Below are 26,519 nucleotides of genomic sequence, written 5' to 3' on the forward strand. Positions count from 1 at the left end.
CAGAATGTCTTGGGAGTTCCTGATGGCACCACTAGAGTCAATAGTCATTTTCCCCAGGGGCCACCAGAACATGGACTATATTGTGCCGGAGTTTACAATGAATGAAGGAAATAGTAGTATAACTAATGATGGGTGTACTGTGTAGCAGGAAAAAAAAAATGTAGTTTATAGCTATCTTTAAGGGGTTGACACAGAAAACATTTGTCTTCTTGATTAATTAAAATATAACTTGAGCCTGTATTGAGCCTTAGAAATACTAAATTAGGCTCTTCCTCTTATAGCTTATAGCAGATTAGAGATAGAGCATCACTGGACACTGTTCAAAAATGAGCTACAACAGAGCAGGGACAGCGCACAGTATTGAACCTGACTCTTTTTAGCTGGTGTAGCGTGAGTCCACTAGGAAACATCTGTGCAGTCACTCCATGTTATGCATTTATGAGATATATTCTTTATCGTTCAGAGACTCGTTACTGGAGAAACAGTAACTCAGCTTGATATACACTATATTAAAATCTCGAACAGGTGTCTGTGAGTGTTAACGATGCAGCTTGCAGAAAGGGACAGGCTGTCGAAGTCTGCGAGTCTGCGAACGATTAGAGTTTGCAGATAAATAGGGGATCAACATTCCGGATAGAGATCAAATCGCATGTGTAATATGGACCTAGCAGTGACAGAAGGTTTACAGCAGCTCAGAATGACTCGCTGTAGACAGAGAAATGGAGGAAGAATCCAGATTAAGAACTTGTTAGAGCTTAAGCTGAATGTGGACGTTCTTCTGGCAAAGACTGACTTTCATAGGTAGTTTGCGCAATTGGTTATGTAACTGGAATTTAGAAAACAAGGATTTCACAACAGCCAGTTGAAGTAGAGGTTTGAAAAAAAAATATGAAGTTATAGATCCAATCACATTTCTTACTGATCTATTTGTTTGTTAGTTTATTTCTTAGTTAGGCTTTTGTAATGCATCTCTGGGCATCCAGGAACATGCTATGGAGACCAGGCTGGGCTGGAAGTCACAGAGATCCACCATCCCCTGTCATCTGCTGCAATTAAAGGCATACACCACCACATTCGGCCTAGAAACGGCTCTCCAAGAGTAGAGAGATAAGATGACCTGCATTCTGTCAGAACACGTTCAGTTTCATGCACGAATAAGAGACGCTGCTCCGTGTTAAAGGACAGGTGCACACGGAGAGGAACACTGGAGAGGAACACTGGAGAGGAGCACTGAAAGGAGCACTGTGCCTGTTCCTGTTTCTTCACCTGAAAATCCAGAAGCTTGTGTCGTGTTCCCCTTCACACTGTCAACCTACTTACAACAAATTATAGTTTTCAGTACTTTATAATTATATATGTGGCATAATTATATGTGTAATTATATATTTATAATAGTTTAGATGTATAGATATAATTATAGATAAGCAATCTATAATTATTTATGTTATATATAGTTTACCAATATAGTTTGAATATACAGTATTAGACTATCTTATTCTAAATAGTTAATGCCATTTGTTTTATACAATTTTTTAAGAAGCCACTTGAAGTATATTTATTTGTATGACTATAGATATTCAAAACTTGAAGGATTTTTTTTTTTTATTTTAGCCAAAGTGTTTGTATTACAAAATGTAGAGCACAGTCTTGGGCTGAGCTGAGTATGCCTAATGATGTGATACTAAACATAAAGCGACTGAGAAATAAAGTTTGGAAATATGCAGAGGCAAATCTCAGAATCTTCTTATTTTCTTTTGTAAGGATTGGCAATTTTTTTTTTCTTGTCTAATTCTCAGGCAGTTTCAATACTGTAGTTTGTAGCTACATACATCTTAAGTTCTTCTCTTTAGAAACAATGGATTGGCTTGGGCTTTTCACCCAGATGTGATTAGGAATTTGGCCACCTTAAAAGACTAATTTTTGAAGAAGCTTTCAAAAGAGAATTACATAGGGAAGCTTCGAAGAAGGTGCCTACTTCTTTGTGTCATGGAAGACCATCTCAGAAACTGCCTTTGCCTGTGTCTGAGAGAAAAAGAGTTCAGCGAGCATGTCTTTTGGCAACTAAAACCATGCTTTCTTCTCCACCCATGCAAATGAGTGGAACGGGGTTTCATCTGTATTTTAAACAGATCCACCCTTCTGTTAGCAAAGGGTAGTGATCAGATGAGTGTAGGTTAGGAGGTCAATGTAAGGACAGAATGACAGTGGCGTTCTAAAATTGGCTGGCACATCTGCAATTCAAATGACTCCTAATTTTCCTTAGTTATGTCGAAACAAATCTGAAAGCAAAGAATCCAGTACATCAGCTTATGGTTGTAATAATTTACTTAAAATCAAGTAGCTGATTTCAAAGGAGAGTCCCGGTGCTGTTCCATTATATGGTTGCACCTTTGTTCTTTCACAAAGAATTCATTATGTTCTCAGAGGAGCCTATAGAGACCAGGGACCTGGCGTTAATGAGGTGGACTCCAGGAGAGAGAGCATACTGAGATAGATATGACTTTGTGCTGGAGGGCAAGAGGGCAAAGAGGTCATCTGAGTGTACAGATTAGTTGGTACCTGAATGGAGATTGGAAATGAGAGGCTCAGTTTGGCAAAGTAGCCGGGAATTGAAAGGGTGGAGAGGAGTGTTCAGGGAAAGGCAATATGGATCTGAAGTCACAGAAGCAAAAAGAGTCCAGCTTCTTCGTGAAAGGATGAAAACACTATTCAGTGGAAATCCTCTTTCAATGCAAAGGAGTAGCATGGCAAAGCAGAAGTGGCATTTGGTGACTCCCTGAGTCACTTGTCTTACCAGTATCAATACGCCTTGTGCAGAACCGGCTTCTGGGGGCAAGAATGGGTGGAGGCTTTGAGAGTAAGAGCAATGTAATATTTTCAGTAAGAGATGGTGAGGGCCTTAATTAGGGCAGTGTGAAGGGTGAGAGAGAACGTGGTGGACTGAAGAGCTATTTCAGGAATAAGTAGTAGCTCCTGAGCTAGATTAGATGGGTGGAATAAGGAAGAGGATGGAACTGATATTCCCTTGCAGTACTTCTGGCTATTCTGTTTCTGTCTCCACAACAACCAGCATTTCCAAAGACAGCTGGGCTGTGATATAATTTCTTTCTTTCTTTTATTTTTTAATTTATTTTTAATTAATTTATTTATTTTAAGATTTATTATGTATACAATGTTCTGTCTGCATGTGTTCCTGCAGGCCAGAAGAGGGCACCAGATCTAATTATAGATGGTTGTGAGCCACCATGTGGTTGCTGGGAATTGAACTCAGGACCTCTGGAGCAAGCAGAGCTCTCAACCTCTGATTTCTTTCTTGCAGCTGACTGAAATAGGAAAGGAGCTGTTTAGAAACAAGAGGAGCAATCTTTGAGAAAGATTGCTTATTCAGAACACATGGAACAGAAGTCAAATGTGCTTTTACCATGGGCTGTTTCACAAATTTATTACTTTTTTAAAATATTTTTTTTTTGTTAGCATACAGAGAGACAGGCTTTGTCATGGCATCTTCATCTTTTTTTTTTTTCAAGACAGGGTTTCTCTGTGTAGCCCTGGCTGTCCTAGACTTGCTTTCTATACCAGGCTGGCCTCGAACTCACAGAGATCTGCCTGCCTCTGCCTCCTGAATGCTGGGATTACAGGCATGCATCACCAAGCCCAGCTGGCATCTTCTTTTTATACCATGTGTTATTAGACTTTTTATTCACATTTGTTCCTCTCCTCAGATGCCCTCTCCCATGCCCCTTTTCTTCTTAAGCTGTTTCTTTTCACCCAGTTACTCTCATATACTATATGACCAAACAGTAAAGTTGTATACACATTCATATCATTAACAAATGATTACCTAGATTTATGTGTGTATTGTGGAAATATACTTTAACAGATCTAGACTCCATAAGTCATGGTCATATGTGTTCAGAAACCTCTGGTGAAGAGTTGGAAAATGTGAGTCAAGGGCACTAGGGCATCAAGGTTGAATATTCTGTAATATTGTGTTTTTATGCTGATCATTGGAAGTAAAGAGAAGAGGAGCAACTGGGTGGCAGAGTATATTTGACTGACTAATGAAAAGTATTTACCCAATAAGGATTTAATTTTAAGAAAAACTTAATACTCCTTTTCATTATTTTGGGGGTGACTACATAACCCGTTGGTGTTGTTAGGCAAATCATTTTAAATACTGAACTTAATTCAGCGGAGGACGATTTATTTATTTATTTATTTTGGCCAAGAACTCAAGTCTCTATTTTTCTGAGGACTGAGTTTGCCCGCTTACATTATTTCTGGTCATTTTTTTTTTTTTCACAGAATAAGACCACAGCTTGCCAAAGAAAAGATTGAAGGCTGCCATATCTGCACGTCGGTCACGCCAGGAGAGCCTCAGGTCTTCCTGGGGAAAGATAAGGCCTTTACCTTTGACTACGTGTTTGACATCGACTCCCAGCAGGAGCAGATCTACACTCAGTGCATTGAGAAGCTCATTGAAGGCTGTTTTGAAGGATACAATGCTACAGTTTTTGCATATGGACAAGTAAACACTTTATTATTTTCATGGGAGTTATAATTCAGTTGCATTTCTGTTTTGCGTCTCATGGCCATGTTAATATGAACAGTCATTTATTTATTTTTTTTCTCCTGTTCTTTTGTTCAGACTGGAGCTGGGAAAACTTACACAATGGGAACAGGATTTGATGTTAACATCATGGAAGAAGAGCAGGGTATCATTTCTCGCGCTGTTAAACACCTTTTCAGGAGCATTGAAGAAAAAAAGACCGCCGCGATTAAAAATGGGGCCCCTCCTCCTGAATTCAAAGTGAATGCCCAGTTCTTAGAGGTAGGAGATTCACTGTTAATTTTCTTTAAATTTCACCTGTAACACCAGATCCTTCTAATTTTATATTGCTGGGCTTTATTATAGTGCTTTGCAGATAGTACTCAATCAACAATAGCCAGTGTTGATTTAGTAAAAATAGCATTAATTAATAGGTAATAAATACACCTTACTCTTGGATGCAATAATGTTGACATTTATACCGTACATGCTTGACAGTATATAAATTAAAAGCAAAATTAATATTGCTTATTTCAAAACCTTTTCTTTAACTATCGTGGGAATTTGGATGGTTTACAAAGTGCTAGGAATTTAGACATTCTTATCAATAGGGAGGGGTAAGTTGAGAAACAGCTTCAGAAGCTGAGGGTGTCCCTGCAGCGTCCAAAGATTATAGGGTAAACTCACAGTGGCTGTTCTGGTATGGAGTTCTGTCAGTAGAAGAAAATGTAGGCTTCTGAGTGATACTGTAGTTAGGTGGACCGCAGTATTATAATTCTGTTATGGGAAATAAGCCAGGCTCAAAGATAAATACCAGGGTTCCTTTTATATTTGTTAAACAAAAATTAAGGAAGGCATTGAAACAGAAGTGAGAAAGAGGAGAAGGAGCTGGAGGAATATCATGAATATATGCCTGAAGAACATTATATATGTACGTGAAATTTCAGAATAAAACCCATCATTTTTTTTTTACATAAGGAATAAGAAAACAATTAGTGAATGAAAGCACAATAAAGGGATAATTGTTAGGAAAGAGAAATACAGTTTTAAGCTGAAGTTGTAAAAACTCTATATCTCTTAAAATCTCTGACCTTTAGGCTGAGTGCGGTGGCTCATTTCTTTAACCCAGCATCTGCAAGGCTGATGTAGGATCTCTGGAGCTCTGTGTGCTGAGTCCTGAGCTGGCCAGGGCTACTCAGTGAGACTTCTGGTTACCCATCAGGGCAACCTGATCTACGTGAAGTCCCAGGCCTGCCAGGGCTACTTCCAGTGAAACCCTGCCCCACTCCCCACCCCTCACCTCCAATCTTCCCCCCAAATAGAAAGTATCTCTGCTCTAACCTTTGGCTTTGCTGGCATCTGGTACACAGTGGCCCAGGTTTTCTTATATATGTATAACAATGATGTAAAAAAAAAAATATATATATATATATATATATAGCTTCTATTTTGCAAAGCGGTTGTAGGTCATCATAGCTTGTGCCTAGCCTGTTTGTCACGATTAAGTCATTTCCTGTTATTTTTATTGCTAAATCTAACATCCGCTTGGTACTCATGATTTATGATAATATAGTAATTCATCGCTGTGTTTTGTTTTGAAGAAATAGCTGTCATTTTGTGGGCTGCCAAGTCTTTCTATGGAAGATACTGTGTGAAGCATGTTGGAGGCTCGCAGAACCACTTCTACAGAATTAACCTTTTAATGTGTCTTTTTCATAGCTCTATAATGAAGAGGTCCTTGACTTGTTTGATACCACTCGGGATATCGATGCAAAAAATAAAAAATCAAATATAAGAATTCACGAAGATTCAGCTGGAGGGATTTATACCGTGGGAGTCACAACACGCACAGTGAACACAGAGCCGGAGGTGACTGTGTCGATAAAAGCTGCCTTTACCAATAGTACACTTAAGATTAATACATAAAATGGCTTTCCTTCAGGACAACAGGGTTAAAATTCTTGTCTGCTTCCCCACCCCGCCAAAGAGCATTATTATAAAAATACGAGAGGCCTAGTGAGAAGGTCGTATAAGCAAAGGCAGCTGGTGCCCAGCCTTCCATCCCCGGGATTCGTGTGGTGGAAGGAAAATCAGCTCCCAAACTCCCAGATCCGACACATCACACGCTGAAGTAACTCAATGCCGACACAGACTTACTGTGATGCTGAGGCTCACTCCCTCCTAGCATAACATGTATCAGGCCGCCCTGATAGCCTGAGAGAGCCTGCTGCAGCATGAAGAGAGCTAAAGAGAGCTGATGTGTGAGACGAAGTCCAATTCTCCTTTGCTGTGCCATTTAGGATTGTGTCTTGGCTTGTACAGGGAAAAGAAAAAAAAACCTCTTAAAAAAATGAAAAGAAAAAACTTAAACGAGCTGTAGAGTAGCCTGACTTATTCAGATCATTGTGGAGTTTGTCCTGGAGCATTCTACTGTAACAGTTCGGAATGGAAGCTGCAAATGTCAGCAGAGGACACAATGAGGCTTAGTGTTTTTCTCCCTGTTACAAAAGAATGCACCATTATTACTGAGACGTCCAGCTCAAATGTGCCTGCAACAAAAACGATAGGATGAGAAATCTTCCTTTAGATCCCTTAGCACAGTAGGTTTTGGCCGTCAGCTCGGGCGGGCAGAGGTTGGGTGGTGCCCGCTTGAATGCTGTCTAGTCAAGCCTTTCTTCCCCTTCACAGATGATGCAGTGTTTGAAGTTGGGCGCTCTGTCACGCACCACCGCCAGCACCCAGATGAATGTTCAGAGCTCTCGCTCACACGCTATTTTTACCATCCACGTGTGTCAAACCAGAGTGTGCCCCCAAACAGATGCCGTGAGTTCAGTTTTCTTGTTTCTTAGGCTTTTTTGCCTCTAGATCCTTAAACTACACAGATCTCAAGAGAGGCGTTTGATCCAAATTTATTTTATTTTATTTTTCTGTCTCTCAATTTGTTTTTCTCATTTACTAAACCAAAGCTGGGCAGTTGTATAATACTCTGGGAAGCAAACATGACGAACAGTATCTGTTTGTTACAACCAAGTGGAGCTGTTGTCCCCTGAACTCTTTGCTGTGAAGGCTGTCATTTATGTTTGTGTGGCTGCATGACTATTTCTCTGGCTGTTGTTAGGGAGTGAGGTGTGGGCAAGGTTACAGGGTTCTTGACAGCACAGTAACAAGGCATTTTCAATTCTTTTCCGTAACCACAGGAGAATGCAACTGATAATAAGATGATCTCCGAATCGTCGCAGATGAATGAATTTGAAACCCTGACTGCAAAGTTTCATTTTGTTGATCTGGCAGGATCAGAAAGATTGAAAAGAACTGGAGCTACTGGCGAGAGGGCAAAAGAGGGCATTTCCATCAACTGTGGACTTGTAAGGCTACACTTCCCGCAGAGACACAGGGGTCTTTCCGCTGTGCTTTCTCTGTTGGTGCTCACTCTGCAGTGCAGGCTTGCCTCACAACGATTCTTCTGCCTCAGCCTTTGCCATCCTGGAGTTACAGGTGTTAGTTAGCAGGCCCAGCTTTCCTTTCTCTGCTGTAATTCATAATATATCTCATGAAAACCCTTCATCACTGATGAGAGGGATGAGGTAAACAGTAAGTCATCGAGCCTCTGACCACACTGTATATGTCCCCCAACCCCACGCCGCAGGCTTTTCCACTATGTTAATTTGGCTTGCTCAAGTTTTATAGGATGTGCAAAGGGTTATACATAGGAAAAAAAATACTTTTAAACTTCTTTCCGCATTTGAAAACATGCATTCAAAACAAACCCTTGAAGTCAAGTATTTCATTGGACAAGACATAAAGGTAGCCTTTGCTGATGTTCTGAGACAGTCCTTTTATTGACTGTGGATTATTCAAAAGCTTTTTAGCAATGATTAAAAAAAAAAAAAAAGCTTGTATCAGGAATTAACTTTAATACTATGCCACCTAGTGGTACTCTGATAGGAAAGTGCCTTGTAGCTGAGTTAGCTTAAGTTTTAGAACACACTTTTGTATACCAAAACTTTTCTTCTTGTTTATCTCACTATAAAATTAGACATCAGTTCCCTTGTAAGCAACCGCACTGCTGAAGCCCTGTGCTGTCTGCTTGTATCCTTCCTGTCCTGCAGGTGCACCTTTAAACACACCTTTTAGTTTTTTGTTTATAATCAGGGCCCAAATGTTCCTGTATGATTACATTTTGGTTAGGAATTGTTCAAAAAAGCTTATTTGATAGACCCTAACCTCCCAATATCGAGGCTTACCTTGATTGTCTCACCTAGTGTTTTAGCAGGCAGGCCTGGATCTTACACTTTGAATATTGTTTGGATGATGTATTAGGATGTAAGTTCTGAAATGGACAAAATCCATTGCTCTATTTCCTGTTGAGGTTGTTTGAGGCCACTTTGATGTGGCCACTACTTAAATCCGCACCTTCTGGAAAAAGAGGCCAACACACAGTATGACTGTCATGCCATTGGCTGGATAAAGGCTTGGTCCTGACAATCCATGTTTACTGAAAGCTAGTGTGACTACTGTGGATAATGTGTTCCTTGTAGACACTAACCCATCCATAGCAGGAAAAACAGTAGCAGTGCCAGAGAGTGAGTACAGCTATAGAATTTGTAACAACTTACCTTTTTAAAAGTTGGAAATTAAATACACATAATTTCATTATACCTAAGGTCAGTTTTTACTTGTGTAGGGATTCCTTGCTCAGGGAAAGGACTACTATTTTTCTTGTGGCTTTCAGAAGTTTTAGCTACCTAAAACATCTGTATTGTAACAAGAAACTTTCAAGGAGTTGGGAACTGACTAAACATTTGATTTTTTTCTAAGCTGATAAAATGTATAATATATGAGTTAGTAATTTTGTGAAGATGTAAGTAACCTGAAATCCATGCATGGTCAGACTTTGTCAGTCGTTTGACATTGCTGTTTCTAAGAAAAACCTCTGGATTTTAAGTGTTATGAGTGACACATATATTACTAAGCTTACATGCTTTTGAAAATACAAATGTGAATTATATCCAGACACAGGTTCTTAATTTTGTTGTTTTCATTTTATTTCCTATAGGCTATCCTTATTATTTAAAAGTGTTTATTATTTACAATTAATAAACATGCAATTTTTTCCTTTTCCCTGTTAGTTGGCTCTTGGAAATGTAATCAGTGCCTTGGGTGATAAGAGCAAGAGAGCCACCCACGTCCCCTATAGAGATTCCAAGCTGACAAGACTCCTGCAGGATTCCCTTGGGGGTAACAGGTAATAATAATTCACAACTATTCTGGGTTTTGAATATGCATTATTATTTTTCTTTTATTGTAACTTATTTTTTATTAAATTTTATTTTTTATATTAATTACAGTTTGTTCACTTTGTATCTCAACTGTAGCCCTCTCACTCATCCCCTCCCAATCCCACCTTCTCTCTCTCATCTCCTCCTATGCCCCTCTCTAAGTCCGCTGATAGGGGAGGTCCTCCTCCCCTTCCATCTGACCCTAGCCTATCAGGTCTCATCAGAACTGGCTGCATTGTCCTCCTCTGTGGCCTGGCAAGGCTGCTCCCCGCTCAGGGGGAGGTGTGCATTATATTTTTAAGTATACCTGTAAGTTGATTTATAAAAACTGCTTTTTATTTTAAAGCAAATCAATAGGACTAAAAGGTGATAATTTATATTAGGAACCTAAAAGGTGTCAGTCATTATATATACAAGTAGTACTTCTCACAGTCTTTGGGGTAGTGCTAGTATTTCTGTTTTATAAATAATGAGTTAAAGTTTGGGGAGGTTAAACAATTTATTCAAAATCACAGGACTGTTTTTTTTTTTTAAATACATGAGGTTCTTTTTATTGTAAATTACAAGCTGCAGCTTGGGCCCACACACCCCCACCGCCGAGTCAAAATCACAGGACTTTTAAAGAAAATCTGTAATACATGCTTGTTCTATACTAGCGTGGCTCCTGATTAGCACACAGGAGAGGTCAAGAAAAATTCTGTTGAAAAAGAAAGGAACCTAAGAACTACAAAGTAGTGTAAATATTATTGACAGTTTCTACAAAGTCTAAAATCAGACTCTTTGTATGTGGAAAAGGTTTTTTAAAAAATGTCAGTTGAGTGAAACACAGGGTATTTGCTGATTAACTGCTGTTTTCTATGGGCTTTTTCTCCGAACCTCTGCACTTTGGGCTTTCCCTCTGAACCTCTGCACTGTCTGGCTTCATAGGTAAACATTTCCTTCTGCGTGTAATCTGCTTTTTCTACTTCACTGACTATATAAATGGAAACCTTTTTTTTTTTTTTTCCTGGCATTTGAAATCATTCAGAGCATAACTCAACAAGTTAAAGGAGCTCAGCAAATTTCCTTATGGAGGTCTAAAAATCATGTTTATTGAAAAATTGTGAGATGCTATACAATACACAGTCTGGGAATTAGATCTCTTTTTAAACAGCTACTTTTTAAAAAAGAACTTTGAATAATTTTGAATTCAGGTTTAAAATCAGTTTGGCTTAGAAATAAGCTTTGTTAAATTCAGCAGCATTTGAAAATATTTCTTCCTTTTCTATAATATTGGCATGATCTTCTCTCCCGTTAAGTTTGTCCTATGTGAGAATGCAATATGGCTTTCGTTGTTGCCTATTAACTTGTTTTTAGTACTTTCAGTCTGTATTTCAGGATCAAGCTAGGTTTCATAACAAAGTAAAAAGTTTTTTTGTACTTTCCTAAGTGTGTGTGTGTGTGTGTGTGTGTGTGTGTGTGTGTGTGTGTGTGTGTCAGTATCTATCTGTATAGCCCTAGCTGTCCTGGAACTTCCTATGTAGACAAGGCTGGCCTTGAACTCACGAAGATCTACTTGCCCCTGCCTCCAAAGTGCTGGGATTTACAGTGTGTGTCACCACACCCAGCCCTGTATTTCTTTAACTATGAGACAAAGCAGACCAGAGGCATGTCTGCCCCTTGCACACTGACATAGTTTGAGTACTTCACCCACCTGAAAGGTTGCTTGTTCTGCAAGCTGTGCAGCTTGCCTCTCTGTTGTGGCTCAGTCAGTGGTTCCTCACCTGGTTCCTAATGACAGGTAACCCTTAGAGGACATGACCCTGGCTGACACCGCCTTAGTGCACCCCAGCTTCTGCCTAAGCTTTCAGAATTGAGGGCGCAATTCAAAAGCCTTGTACTTTGCTTAAATTTTGGGAAGTAAAATAGCTCCCACTAAACCCCATTTTTGTAGCTTATACAAATCAAAGAAAGATAAAAGAAGAATTAGATAAAGTTTAAGTTTCACGTAATTTAAAGTTACAGTTTTTAATAAACCAGCTTTTATATGTTTATAATGTCTTATTTTAATACCATATAATGGAACTTAAAATTTTATGTCAAAAATTCTGGAAATAGTGGAAAATATAAAGCATGAGTAAAAACTATTGTATTTCTAAAGTATAATATATGTGCTGGGTACATTGTTAATGCTATGCTACATGGTACATTGGAAGAAATTGGTCACTGTATTATCAATAGTTTCTTCTAAGTTAAAGATGCTTTCTTTAAAATAGAATTATAAAAAGTAAACATTTTTGATGTTTTCTTAGAGCAATTGGCAAACTCTTGAGAAATAGACTTTCGAATTTTGTTTAATATGCGATATTTTCTTTCCTCTGTCAATTATAGCCAGCCCCTCTCCTTCCTGACTTTTGTAGTTTTTAATATGTCCATGATCTCAGTGCTTTTCAAAATATTTGTGAAGAGTAAGCCTCCCTGCCTTTCAATACTCAGTTGGCTAATAATGTCCATGACTGTCCTATTTGTTTTCCCTATTTGTGATTCACTGTGTGAGTTTGGACTAGTCTAAACGGTCATCAGTGAGATGAGTTCATTGATTACAGGAAGGTCAGATGCTACAAAGGGCTGTAATGTGCTCACTCTCAGTCTCTGTTCTTACCGTGATTGGAGTAAGTTCTTTGCAGAATGCTGCTGAGCTGGAGATTACATTTCACAATGTCCTGTTCTCTACTCGGCATTCCATCACTTCTTTCTTTTAATTGACTTCTGTATCTTTGTTATCAGGACATAGTTAGAGAGGCATGGATTTTCTCAATCTAATAATATCTCCAAAACATCATATGTCAATCATGTTAGTTATGCAGTACTTATATAGTGCAATATAATTATTGATATTAAAAAGCAACAAAGTACTGTATTACATATTTGGAAGTACATTGAAAAAGAAATAAAACTCTGTGGGCCCTCTCCTTCAGGCCTTTAGGGTCTAGAGTATGTAAAACTTTTATGTAATAATAATAACAAGAGTAATATACCGAATAAAAAGGAAATGAGCAAATGGTGCAGAAGGCAGAGGAAAATACAGCTAAATGAAGGGTGAGATGATAGAGTGCTAAGAAGTAGTAAGAGCAGAGATGAAAAAGTAAGAGTTGGTAGAAGAGCCCTGCATGGTAGCACATTCCTTTAATTTAAGCACTCTGGATGCAGACGCAGATGGATCTCTATGAGTTCGAGGCAGCTACATACTGAGTTCCAGGTCATCCAAGGACTGCCTCCAAAAATGTAAACAAATAAACAAACAAGTAAATAAATTATATGAAAGTAAAGGGAGAAAAGATATAGAATAAAACCTTTTAGTTTGCTGTGTTTTTGAGATAAGTTCTCATTGTGTTGCATAGGTTGTTATCAACTTGCAATCCTCCTGCATCAGCTTCAGCTTCCTCAACAACTGATGGTGTTCTTATAGAAAGGGTCACTATGACCCTGTTGGAAGAAGGAAGCAGTCAAGGAGACCACTGATCAGGATTATTTGCCATAAATTTTCTACCAGGGTAGGCCAATTTGGTCATTAAATGCAGATTTAATGCGTTACTGTGTTCACACTTTCCGATGTAGGTGTGTCCATGTAGAAGGCAGACATTGGTGTGGGAGTCTTCCTCAGTTGCTTGCCACATCAGTTTTTGAGATAGGGTTCCTTGCTAAATTGGGAGCTCACTGATTAGCTAGGTGAGCTGGCCAGAAAGCCCTAGGGATCCTTCCTGTCTACCTCCCAAGTACTGAGGCTGCAAACTCATTGAAGTATCTGCTGGGGATCCAGATTTAGTCCCTTATGCTTGTGTGGCAAGCACTTTACCAACTGAGCCATTTCCATTTATACAACAATAGATGGCCATGGGATCAATGCTAAGAAACGGTGACATTAAAGCACACGTCAATGCATCCATATTGTCTGGCCTCGGGTCCCCAGCATGTTTCCCTATAAATAGTGGCTTCTTAGGAGGATGCAGTAAGCTGTGAGGCTTCTGCAGAACAGAGAAGCTTGAACCGTTTCAAATGTTTCAGTTCGTGTTTGCTCAACATTACGTGATGAGGCAAATCATTGTGGCAGTCGGAGCCTGAGGCAGAGGAATGCTGTTTACTTAGCGTTTAACCAGGAGGCAGATAAGAATGCCAGCACTCCACTGTTCACATATCATGTTAAGTTGGATTGCAAGTGTCCAGGAGAAACTTCGTGTAATTCATTGACAGACCCAATAGCTGGGTTATATAAGCATTTGACTATTCTGTTTTGATGAGGCAGTTTGTCATGACTTGTGTTTTCCACTGTTTTCCTGTGTAATCTGGCCAGAAGTCAAAATAATAAACTTGGAGTGTTCAACCACAAATCATGTTTTTATACTGTGAAAAGTGAGGATGTACTCTATGCTTCCTTTGTTTGAATATGATTACATTTTCTATAAAATTCATAGCTGAATCAAGTCAAAGCATCAGTGAAAAGGAAGAACTGTCTTAAACAATTTTTAAAAGTTTAAATTTATTTTCTATGTGTATGTGTGAGTGCCTACATATATGCCTCTCATACCATATGTGTGAAGTGCCCTGGGAGGCCAGAAGATGGTGTTGGATCCCGTGGCACTGGACTCTGGAGGATTGTGGATGACATGTGGTTGCTGAGAATCGAATCCCAGTCCTCCGCAAGGACAGCCAGTATTCTTAGCTGCTGAGCCATCTCTCCAGCCCTGGGAGAATTTTTTTTCTTTAATAATAAAATAACCATATGAAATTATTTTCTAAACTTGACATATTTGTGGCTAGAGTAATTACGGAAATATTGTGTGCACTACCTCAGAAAGCTTGCATAGATGTGAGAAACAAAAACATAAGCTTATACATTTTCAAAGTATTGTGCATCAAAGAGCACAATATGTATCCTTTCTTTCCTGTGTTGCTTAAGTAAACAACACCCTCTTGTTAAAATGGTCTTAGAGCATGGGGACTTGTCCGGCGGTGGCAGCACTCACCTTTAATCCCAGCATTTGGGAGGCAGAGGCAGGCAAATCTCTGTAAGTTCAAGGCCAGCCTGGTGTATAGAGTGAGTTCCAGTACAGCCAGAGCTGAAACAGAGAAACCCAGTCTCAAAAACAAAACAAACAAACAAAAATCATGGAAACTTTTAAACTTGACTTTATTTGTAAGTTAGTTACATTTTTTTTTTTTTTAATCTTCAAGGGAAGATGCTTTTTAAATGGCAGGAACTTTAAAATGTGTATCTCACTATTTGATTTTGCTTGTACAATTAATTATTATTTCAGCCAAACAATCATGATAGCATGTGTCAGCCCTTCAGACAGAGATTTTATGGAGACATTAAACACTCTGAAATATGCTAATCGAGCTAGAAATATCAAGAACAAGGTGATGGTCAATCAAGACAGAGCTAGTCAGCAGATCAACGCCCTCCGCAGCGAGATCACGCGCCTTCAGATGGAGCTCATGGAGTACAAAACAGTAAGCTGAAAGCATGGGCTGCACTCTCTGACCTGTGGAAGCCTCTGGGCTGTGAATATAATCGTGCCTTTTAAGGAGTGGCTGCATAGACTTCTCTTTGGAGGTAGTCTTTGGGGAGTCAGATCGTGTAGACGCCTTCCAAAGGCGTCTTACCCAATCTATAATTCTACCAGCTAATGCACCATGAAAGATGGTAGTAGAAGGAAATTGATTTTTTTGCCTTGGGGCTGGGAAGATAAAAAGGCTGTTGGTGTAGACCTGTGTGATCTTGGGGTGCCTTTAAAGAAAACCCTCGCATACTTAAGGCCTCAACCAACAAGGGAATGCTTTTCTTCAAGGGTAAAAGGATAATTGATGAGGATGGCGTGGAAAGCATCAATGACATGTTTCACGAGAATGCTATGCTGCAGACTGAAAATACTAATCTGCGCGTAAGAATAAAAGCCATGCAGGAGACTGTTGATGCGCTGAGGGCCAGGATCACACAGCTTGTCAGCGATCAGGCCAACCAAGTTCTTGTCAGAGCAGGTATGTGTCGGGCGGGGTAGACGAGAGCTTAACTTCTGAAGGGTATGAAACATTCTCTGTGTAGATTATTTACTTAACATGGTTAATGTTGAAGTGTCAAGCTTTTATATATGACGTGTAATTTCAAGTTAAATACCTACTTTTTAAAAATGAATAAATTCCTATATAAATAAAATGTGCCCTTTGTAACATTTTCTTTCATGGTTTGTTCATGGTAATTCAGGGTAGGAAATCTGTTGTAGGAATTTTGTTTCATTTTGGTACCAGCTGTCAAAGCTGGGGCCTCATGCTAGCCAGAGAAGTACTATGCCATTGACCTGTACTTCCAATAACAGAGTCTTCATTTTAAAATAAAAATTTCATTTCATATTTTATCTCGCAGGTGAAGGGAATGAAGAGATTAGCAATATGATTCATAGTTATATCAAAGAAATTGAAGATCTCAGGTACAGTTTTCTATTACTATAGTGCATGTTAGATTTTGCACTGTTTATAATATTTCTGTGTGCTGGGATGATTGTTCAAGAGCTATTCATGATATTTCCGTCCTGTGATCATGTTTACTTCGGAGGACTGGATAGCGGGCTCTCCCGTAATGTCATATTTCAAAGTTAATTTTCCCGGTCTCCCTTCCCATGTCACTGTCCCTTATTATCCTCTTACTGTTGTTGCTGGACCTATTAGGCATCACGAAACACAGAGTGTAGGACACGCACACATGCATGATAACTGGTAAGGTTGTCCTTTTTGTCTTTCATGCCTGTGGCTCTTTTCCCATCACTCGGAAATAGATCAGAGTCTATGAATCGTCTTTAACTTTTTGGCTTTTCTATTCCTCTCTTCTACTTCCTTAGCTGTTATGCAATTCACTGCATTCCTGCCTTCTCTTGTACATCCATTTACATTTCATTAGACATTCTGCAAACGCTCACATTTTCGCATGAATGCCCTGGGTTGGAGACAGCCATGACATAAAGAGGCTGCAGTGTAGTAGAACATTATAACTAGACACACGGAGGAATTAGAAATTCCGTAACTTAGTAAAATAAAACAAAGTCTAGCCATGGGATATGGATGTGGAGAAGTCTCTGGAAGAAAGCATTTAGGGGAATAGGAGTGAAAGCAGGGACAGGGACATTAAGCCCTCGTGGGAGATTTTTAGTTTCTATAGTTTGCTCTGATGCTTAGTTCCTTTCTCATGGAGTAAAGCCCCAGTTATCTCCGTGGGGAAATGTCTTCAGATAATAACCGAGTGGGAGGAGGTCCTCTTCATAACTCCCCTCATATTTCCCTGTCTTGAACTTGTGGTATTTCTCCACTCTTGTCCCTGGATATTCTTGCCATTTCTGCCTTCACAGAATTCTTTTCATCTCTTTACTGCTTCAAAAGTCAAAGACAAGTAAGACACTCTAGTGTGGCAATACGTGTATTTACTTTATTATAACTTTAATGTGTGTGTGTGTGTGTGTGTGTGTGTGAGAGAGAGAGAGAGAGAGAGAGAGAGAGAGAGAGAGAGAGAGACAATGTTTGACATAGCTCCTTGCGTACTGTGTCCTGGTTCTGCACAGCATCCAGCCTAACCTGTCAGTTCTACCCTGACCAGTAGTGCTGTTCCCTTGGCCATCTAGAATTTATTCTCAGACCAATCTTTCCTCACTTTGTAGCCCTCTTCTTTACTGTGCCTGGAGAAACTGCTGATCTCTTAGTTCCCGAAAGTTCTCTTCCAGTTGTGGGCAGCTGCTCTTACCTCCTTTACTTCCTAGTTTCTGGCCAGTGATTGCTGCTGGTCATGTTTTCTGGTTCTCGTGGTCTGTTTCCTCTCCCTGATGCTGTTATTCTAAGCTGCATGTAAACCTTGATCTCACCGTTGGCCAAATGGCATGGCTGCATGATTATCTTCTAGGATACTGCCAGGATAATTTCCACTCCTAATGACTAAAAGCAGCATGTAATACCTTCATGTTCATAGTGTTAAGGATTTTCCTTGAGGCATTTACAGGATGGAGATGACATAGAGCAAGTTTAGTCAGTTGTCAAACCCTTTCCTTGTATGGGCGAATACTTAGTTTCGTATTTCCAACTTTGATATCATTTTGGTAGCTCTTTAATTAGATGTGTCCCAGCCCTGAGGAGTATTCTCCTAGAGTCCCAGGTTTATAATGTACCAGGTGGAAATAATTGACATATTGAATTACCATAGTGAACTCTGAATTCAAATTGGGGGGAGCAGGATTGACACTGAGGTTCCTCTGCATTAATAAGGTGCTACGTGACATCTTTACTTAACTGACATCTCTAAGTTTCTTAGTCTAGAAGAACCGATAATACTTGTAAGCCTCACGAAGTTACTATGGGCTTGAGTGAAACAATAGAATGTGAGGGTTCTTAAGCTGAAGGCTGCTGTACAGGTCCAATGTATCACTTAACCCACCCTTCAGGTTCTCTTTTCACCTACTAATCCCTCTTTAATCCATATTTCTGTCAAAATTTACTCGCATGAAGATTTATTCCCAACTCCCTAAACTGAGTGAAATTTATCTCTAAGTATGGCAACTTGGGTACTTTCAAATGATGAAATCACAGATATGACTTTTGAAGCAGTCATCATTTAGTCCTTGAATGTGGGGAGGTTCAAACTTTTGTAGGAGTAAGAAAATACAGAAAGAGATCACTGAAGTCACTACATTTCTGCCTTTTTCCAGAGCTGAGAACTGAAGTTAACATTTTGTTTATCTCTTCAGTTATTTTCAGTGCTACATTGTCCTAACAGCGTGTCTGTCATCCAGCTGTTCTTTGAAATACAACTGCACCATGGACATTGATTTAATGTTACAACATTTTTCTGATGATTTCCTCCCCCCCCCCCCCCGTCCCTGGGATTCAATAGCACTATTTAGTGTTCATAATTAATTTCATTTACTACTGTTGGATAATGATATTTATAATTTTTATAAGAATTACTGTTTTTTTTGGTATAGTTGTAGTTTGGCAGGTTTTAAATTCATTCCATAATTGATTTTCATAGCAATCCTATAGAAAATATTTTAATCCCTGTTTTACACAGGGAAGAGTAGGTGCTTTTAGGGACTGAGAGGTCAGATCTAGTGAGTGTCCAATGAAAACCAAGCCCTGATTCTGTTCCTTCTCTGGAAAGTCTAGGACCTTTTCTCTTGTGTCACACTGCCATCTGTCTAGTCAGTAAAACTCCAGCAGCACCAAGTGTGTTTGTGCGCTGGAGGACAGGGAGTAGAAAGTGAGGGATAAAGGCACATTCTTCCTCTAGCCTATAAAAAACGCAGCCTTTGCTCTTGTGGCTGGAGTTTGTGTAAATGAGCCTTCAAGGTTTCAGCCCCTACTAAGTGCAAGCCTTGGAAGTAAGGAGAACAATAGATCAGCTGCTGTTTGTTACATAATAGAGTCTAAAATATCTATTGTTCGTAGGTGGCATATTACACTTTCGTATGCTTTCATTTTGGTACATTGTGCTACACTGTAAATACAGAAAAGCATAAGGTATTAGCCAAGGAGAATGTGTTTCCAGTGTACATGGTGGTGATGGTTGCATAGCAGTATCCTGGAGCTCAATGCTACAGAGCCTAGAGAGGCCAGCATAATAATTATTTAAAATGCTTTGCTGTAATAAAAATGTTTCTACTTGAAAATATTTTTGTTCACTAGGGCAAAATTATTAGAAAGTGAAGCAGTGAATGAGAACCTTCGAAAAAACCTGACCAGAGCAACAGCGAGGTCGCCATATTTCAGTGGGTCAACAGCTTTCTCTCCTACTGTACTGTCTTCAGACAAAGAAACCATTGAAATCATAGATCTAGCAAAGAAAGATTTAGAGAAGCTAAGACGGAAAGAGAAGAAGAAGAAAAAAAGGTAGTATTATAAAACTGACCATTTTTTTTCTTTTTCAGGACATTTGATTGGTAATTGCAGTATGTACAATAGTCTCATAAGTATATGAATGCATGAAAAACTATTTAAATTAGCTTACAATTACAGTTATATGCTTTCTAATGGTTTGTATCTACTTATATATTAGAAAATTATGTTTAGCTCTAAGCATGTAGTGATGAATTGTGCTTAGACTATGACAAGGCCAGTTTACTGTGAGTATTATTTTGTTGTTTCAAATTGCTGCTTTTGCATTCCATCCATCTTGCTTTTCTGTGAAGTGTCTATGTCCCATTGTAACGGTGTGTTGTTCGCTCCTCTCATTTCCTAATAGCGCTGCAGAGTGTCTCACAGGTGTTTTAATCCCACTAACGAATCAGTTTAACTGAAGGTGGAGGACTAACCTATCAGAACATCATTTGGTCTCTAAATAGTTCCTTCAGGGTTTCTAATTTGATTACACAAACGTTCTTCATGTGATTTCAGGTTTTCTGAATCTCTCAGGGAATTATTTAGCATTCTACCACTGCAATAGGCTGCCTCTGTCAAGACAATATCTCTCCCCAAAGTCAGCTGGGAAAAGAAAAGGGAAAAATTGAAAACTTGACCATTTGTGATATGTGAGTGGTTAAATACTCAAATTCCTTACCTACTTATCTACCGATTTTATACTACAGTCCAACTATTTACAAAGAATACATTTGAACATGCCACTTAAATTCAATTTAAATGTTTCGGCTAGATATTCAAAGGACGGCCACTAAAACACTAAACACTAAGGAATCCGATGCTACCTTCTTTTCTGACGTTTTGTTACAAGGAGGCCCCGGAACATTGTAGACTTCTTACCAGTTGTTTTGCTCAGTCTACTTAGAACTGCATTTAGAAAACAGGGCATTTCTTCCTTGAACACTCAGTGGGTGAAAGTTACCAGAAATTTGAATCTGTTAGGTTAACGCCGCCTTGTGTCTTCATGGTACAAAAGATTAGATAAAGTAATGGAAACAAGCTGTATAACTTTAGTGTTTTAGTGTTCTTTAGTGTTTTTCGTAGGGACTTCTCATGGATGAGGACAGCAGCTGTAGGACATGGGTCGTGACTAGCTCTCTGTTGATGGGGGACAGCTCCACCACGATAGGGGCCTTACAAAATTCACTTCTGTAGCTGGCACAACTTGCTTTTAAGTGCCAAGGCAGTCTGTGTGTTCATGAGTAAGTACCTGTGAGTAGGAGTCTATTTATCAAGGTCCTGGGCTGAGTCTGTGTGAACGATAAAATAGGGTTTCTAATAAAATGTCTTTGGTATTTTTATAGTGATTATAGGCACTCAGTAGCTCTGGTTCGGATTATTTTTGTGAAAATGCGTGCCAACAAGCACTCGGCTGATAAATAGGCCTACTGGAAAATACCTTGTTATGTTTGTCCTGCTTTATTTATCCTGGAACTTTGTCCATTGTAAGGGAAACAAAGTGAAAATGGAGCAGCAGTTCTTTTTTTTTTATTTTTTTATTTTTTCATGTTTATTATCTATTCGAGCAGCAGTTCTTTCAGGTTGCTTTTCTGGGATGGACTCAGGCAGTGTGTGATAAAGAAATAGCATATGTTACTCATAATGACTTACCGAATGGCTAGACTAAACACGAAAATGGCCAAAAGAGGAACGTTAGTTACATACATAATATATAGGGTCAAACAGTTGTGAGCAAACTCAACCAGCCAGATGTGTGAAAGATTGTAGTGAGAAAACCAGTTAGAATCCCCAAAGTCAACACGCATGCAGTGCTTGCAGCTGCTTTATTGAGCACATTGTGCATACATGCTCCAGTGTGCCCTTGTCAACACACACACGTGGGCCGACCATGTTTATTTTGTACACTATACACTATCAAAGTCTGGAGAGTCAACTTGTGAACTCACTTAATTGCACACAAAATTCACAGAATTTTTAACATCTGTCTTGTTCTGTAGACAAGTGTTCTGTATTACAAAACAAAAAACAAAAACAAAAACTGAAAACCTGAGCTGGTGAGATGGCTCAGTGAGAAACAAATAGGAACAAACAGAATGTTTGCTTCCAAGCCTGAACCCTCACTGGAAGGAGAAAACTACCTCCTGGAAAAACTCTCTGTGGAAACAGGCACATCCCATTCACATAGCAAAACACACACACACACACACACACACACACACACACACACGTACACACACACACACACACACAAAGGAAACCCAAACCAGAAGCATTTTACTAATCACATTTAGGTCGAAGTAACTTTTAGATTATAAATTGTTGTTACAAAAATAGAAATAAATTCCCATCTTAGACAAAGGCCTGAAATAAAGGAAACACAAAAAACAATGGGTTTCAGCAATAATGATTAATAATTAATAATAATAATAATAATAATAAGTAGAAAATGTGAATCCTTTACCAGGAGACCATATACTTTAACCATGTAGTTCATTTTCATCAGGGCAAGCCTAGATCACACTGATTGTTTTGTGTGTACAGAAAAAGAAAATTTACCACTCACACACTCAGTCCTTTGGGTATGTGGCTTTAAGTGCCCTGCGATACAAAACTCTTCATCGCCTTTCAGACTGCATCGTACCTGGACTTTGTGGTGTTGGACTGAAACTCTGGAAACACAGAACTGTGTGGACTTTCCCTTTTTCTAGTCTCTGTGCTCGACTACCTGATCCCTGGTGAATATCAATTTGTAGAATTTTTTCCTCAGATGGCTAGTCTCATGTTATAATAGCAGTATGCAATTTGGTTATGAGACAATTATAGCCCACGCAATAAATATTATACTAAACCACACATCATAAGATTAAAAGAGAGCTGACCTAACAATGCATAACTCAGCTCTCTTTTTATTATTTTTAAATATTGGGGATTCCAAGAGGATTTTGTGGGGTTCTAGACAGAGTGTGCTGTGTGCAGATTGCAATATGCCTAATCAGAGCCTGGCACATCTGCATTGTCACATGACAAATATTCAGATATAGTACATTCCATTGAGTAAAGAGCCCCAGGCTTTGAATATTGAGTATTCTTTAAGTTAAAGTTTGAGACGTGTGTCTCTAAATTTATAATTTTTTTCTATTCTGATTAAAGAACTTACTAATGGAAAGTACTAAAGTTCCTGTTTTATTTCTCCCTTTGTCTTAGTTATATGCTCTGTTAGTAGTGAAATTTTGACTCCAACCTTGTGAGAATTTTCAATTAACAAGATTGTATTTTTCATTGATCATATAACAGCCATATTCATTTGTCTGTAATACCATCTCATATAATTTTGATATCAGTTTTTTTTAATTTAGATTTAGTGATGATTATATGTATAGTAAAATAAATGAAGCCAAGTTCTTAAAGTAGTGACTTGTGTGCTGTATTAGGATTATCATTATGGTATAAAGGCATTACTTAATGAAAGTCTTTTAATCATACCATAAAAAGTCTTTTGAAAGAGTTAAAGGGGAGATGATATTGCTGAAAGTAGGCTTTACTTAGTAGAGAAAATTTTGAAAAATTGATCTATTTCTGGCTAAAAATAGCAATGACATCCAAACAGGATTTATCAACTCATGTAAATTGAAACTGCACTTTACTATTAAACAATTTTTACTGATTATCTGTATTTCCTTCTTAGATATGATACTATTAATTTTCTACTTCGTATTCATAGAAAATGTATTGCCTTTTTACTGTGTATTGTCCTTTAATGATATCTTTAAAATTTATTTTAACGTCTTCAAGCTCATGTGCCATTTTACCTTCTTACCACTTTTGCTTTTACTGTCTGGTTTGCCCTTCATTGGCTTGGCCTTCCCATACTGTGCCTCGTGATTTGAAGGCTACAGAAACTTGAGGAAAGCAATCGAGAAGAAAGAAGGTTGGAATATTTCCCAGGTTTTTTTTGTTTTTTAAATTAAAATGTCATTTGAATACTTAATTTCCATTTGCAAGAAAATGTGCTATAGAATTGTAGATTGCTTCCGACTAGATAGCTGTGCGCTCCTTAAAATAATGACTTTTATAAAAATAGCAGAAAAAAATTAAAGTGTTTAAGAATAAAGAACTCCGTATTTACTTGAATTAAAATGCAAGCAATGTCATTAACTTTCAGATAAACTGCTAGAAGTATGATGATTATTTAACCCCTTTTAGTAAAATTAAATAAACCTTCACTATCAGATTTATAAGTTTACAAAAACAAAAAAAATCAGCATTTCCATATCTACAGGGAGCATGCAGCAGAGTGGGAGTTGTTAGCTGGGCAGTGATTGCCTTTTTCTTGTAGCAAATGCTAACTCACGGGTCAGCATCTCTCTTACACTATAAGCTTTGTAGGAAACATTAAAACAGGAAAAGAGCAAAAGGAACTGTGGCCTTCCCATAGGTCAGATTGACAAGGAATTCTGAAATTCAAACTAGAAAAATGTTTTTAATTTTTCAAATGTATTTCAAGTGAGCATTAAAAGATGGAAAGCTCCCTTTTTTCCCCTTAATACCTAGAAGAGAGTTGCTGATCTCAGTATCATGGAGCTTGACTGCGTATGATTATTTATTTAGATAAGTAAATGTTTGCTTGGGATTAGAACCTTTCTTCTTAGAGTTTTTTGAACAAGTCACCAAATCATATCCAAACTGATTAAGAAGTTTCAAAACAAATGCTGTCATCCTAGAAGCTTTGCATTCGAGATCATGTATCATCTATTACTTAAAGGTCAATTTAAAAAGTTGTACTGGAGCTGGTTGTGGTGGTACACGCCTTTGACCCTAGTACTCCAGGAGGCAGAGGCAGGCAGATGTCTGTGAGATCGAGGCCAGCCTGTCTACAAAGTGAGTCCAGGACAGCCAGTGCTACCCAGACAAACCCTGACTCGAAAAGCCCTCCTCCCCACCAAGAAAACATTAAAAAAAGAATGTTGTACTAAGTAGTTAAATGATTGATTTACTTTAAATGAATTAAATCGTAAATTACTTTATAGTAGTTTACCCTTAATTACACTCGATATACTATGTTGAGTGTAGTTTCTGAGCTTACATTCTATAATTTATAATGTTAAAAAGTATCCCGTAACTAGAAGGTGATCCTAATTATCTGTAGCTCACACTGGAACTCACCTAAGCGTCATTAATTTAGGACAATGTATTTACCAGCAGAACCAAAAAATTACAAATACAGAATTTCTCCTAGTTGGAAACCTCACAATACAATGAACCTTTAAATATATGCTGGAAACATGTTACTAAATTAATCAGTTTCTTAAATGGACATACGGACTTAGTGAGTCTAAGCTGCTTCCGACTACGCATGATGACAGAGGACAGTAGCAGCAGGGCTACTACACAGCAGGACTATGTCTCAGTCATGAGCACACATCTCTTTCAGTGAAATGAAGATCGGAGTCAGGAACACAGAGGTGGAGCCTGCCCTTCTGTACTGACAAGCTCCTGGGGTGTGGGTGATTCACTCTGAGAGTCAGGACATCTGCTCTTAGTCCCTTGTGTGGAAAGCGATTCAAGGCCACAGTTTCCTTCTTTATTTGCCAGATGAAAAGGTTAATTGTTTATCTTCCTTCCAGTTCCCACAATCCTGATTTTGTGTAAAGCATAAATTTAATTAAAAAAATGATTCATCGTTCTTTAGGTAGCTATTCAGAGTATCAATTTGTTAACCTTTATCAAAGAAAAATTGAGTCCTTGAGATACAGCATTTATTAGTATCACCTTTAAAGCTTCAGCTTTAACAGTAATTCTCAGAAGCATATTAGAATATAGCTATGGTGCTGAGTTTTCTGTGTCAGAGTGCAAGGAGAATTTATGATTGGAGATATAAGTCAATGACAACATTCATTAGGCTGGGTATTAGCTACTTGTGTGTTAGCCAAGCATTCATAATAAAGATGGGTAGCCATATTCCTAAGAAAAAGGGACTTTAGATGATACGGAAATATAAGAACCAAGTATAGTGGAGATAATACACTACACTAGTGGTGAGTGAGAAAGGGGACAGCATGACGAGGAGGAGACCTAATGGGAAATGTGTGTCCCTTTCCCTCACACATCCTTTTCATGCATTAAATCTTGGGTCTCAGTTTCTAGTACAGTAGTTTTTAGTATGTATTACTGGCCTTTGAAAATGATCGAGCTTGTTACACTAGTTCACCCTGAATAGTTCCTAGCTTTCTCCTAGTTTATTTTCCTCTAATACAGTGATTTAATGACATTCATGAAAATCATTTGCAGTTTTTTTGACTCCAATTATGACTATTTTACTGCCATTCTTATTGGCTTTTACTTCTCATTCCAAAGGCCATACTGTCTTCTCTGCATCTTTATAATGTATCAAACCGTACTTTTCCATTCTAACTTAATTGGTATGTGAGATACACAGGACTACTCAAACACAGCTGTTCACATAATTCACAGGGATTGATTTATTTAAAAAATAGTAGCGTAATTTATAATGTGTAGGCCCTGGGTAAATGAATGATAAGTCATCTACATATGATTCTTATTCTCAAGAGACTTTTAGTTCAGTGAGAATGACAGCAAATAAATAATCATGTTAACAAACAAAAACTGGAAAGTACTTAGGAGGAAGATATAGTCATATTGTTCTGAGTATAAAACTACATATAAGAATAAGGACCTGGAGTTAAATGTTAGAGTTAAATAATAATAACAGGGCCCAAATGAGGTCAAATTACTTATTTTTATAACCTAGAAATAAATCCAAGTATCAACCAGCAAGCTCTTTA

At 38.4% G+C, this 26,519-nt stretch overlaps 1 protein-coding gene across 21 annotated transcripts in view; it reads left to right on the forward strand.

Moving 5' to 3' along the window:
- Positions 1 to 26,519, forward strand: part of Kif21a (kinesin family member 21A) — a 115,741-nt gene that overhangs the window by 53,009 nt on the left and 36,213 nt on the right. For 11 of the 21 annotated variants that reach the window (XM_060388797.1, XM_060388798.1, XM_060388801.1 and 8 more), the window contains exons 2-12: positions 4,306 to 4,528; positions 4,649 to 4,831; positions 6,269 to 6,418; positions 7,238 to 7,372; positions 7,747 to 7,914; positions 9,679 to 9,794; positions 15,123 to 15,318; positions 15,657 to 15,846; positions 16,229 to 16,292; positions 19,525 to 19,728; positions 23,606 to 23,644. In XM_060388797.1, the coding sequence (XP_060244780.1) occupies positions 4,306 to 4,528; positions 4,649 to 4,831; positions 6,269 to 6,418; positions 7,238 to 7,372; positions 7,747 to 7,914; positions 9,679 to 9,794; positions 15,123 to 15,318; positions 15,657 to 15,846; positions 16,229 to 16,292; positions 19,525 to 19,728; positions 23,606 to 23,644 (1,668 nt within the window). The remainder of the gene's footprint in view (positions 1 to 4,305; positions 4,529 to 4,648; positions 4,832 to 6,268; positions 6,419 to 7,237; positions 7,373 to 7,746; positions 7,915 to 9,678; positions 9,795 to 15,122; positions 15,319 to 15,656; positions 15,847 to 16,228; positions 16,293 to 19,524; positions 19,729 to 23,605; positions 23,645 to 26,519) is intronic. The other 10 variants (XM_060388800.1, XM_060388817.1, XM_060388808.1 and 7 more) reach the window with 1 other exon arrangement.

Source organism: Meriones unguiculatus, chromosome 8, assembly GCF_030254825.1.
Source record: "Meriones unguiculatus strain TT.TT164.6M chromosome 8, Bangor_MerUng_6.1, whole genome shotgun sequence".
Lineage (NCBI taxonomy): Eukaryota > Metazoa > Chordata > Mammalia > Rodentia > Muridae > Meriones > Meriones unguiculatus.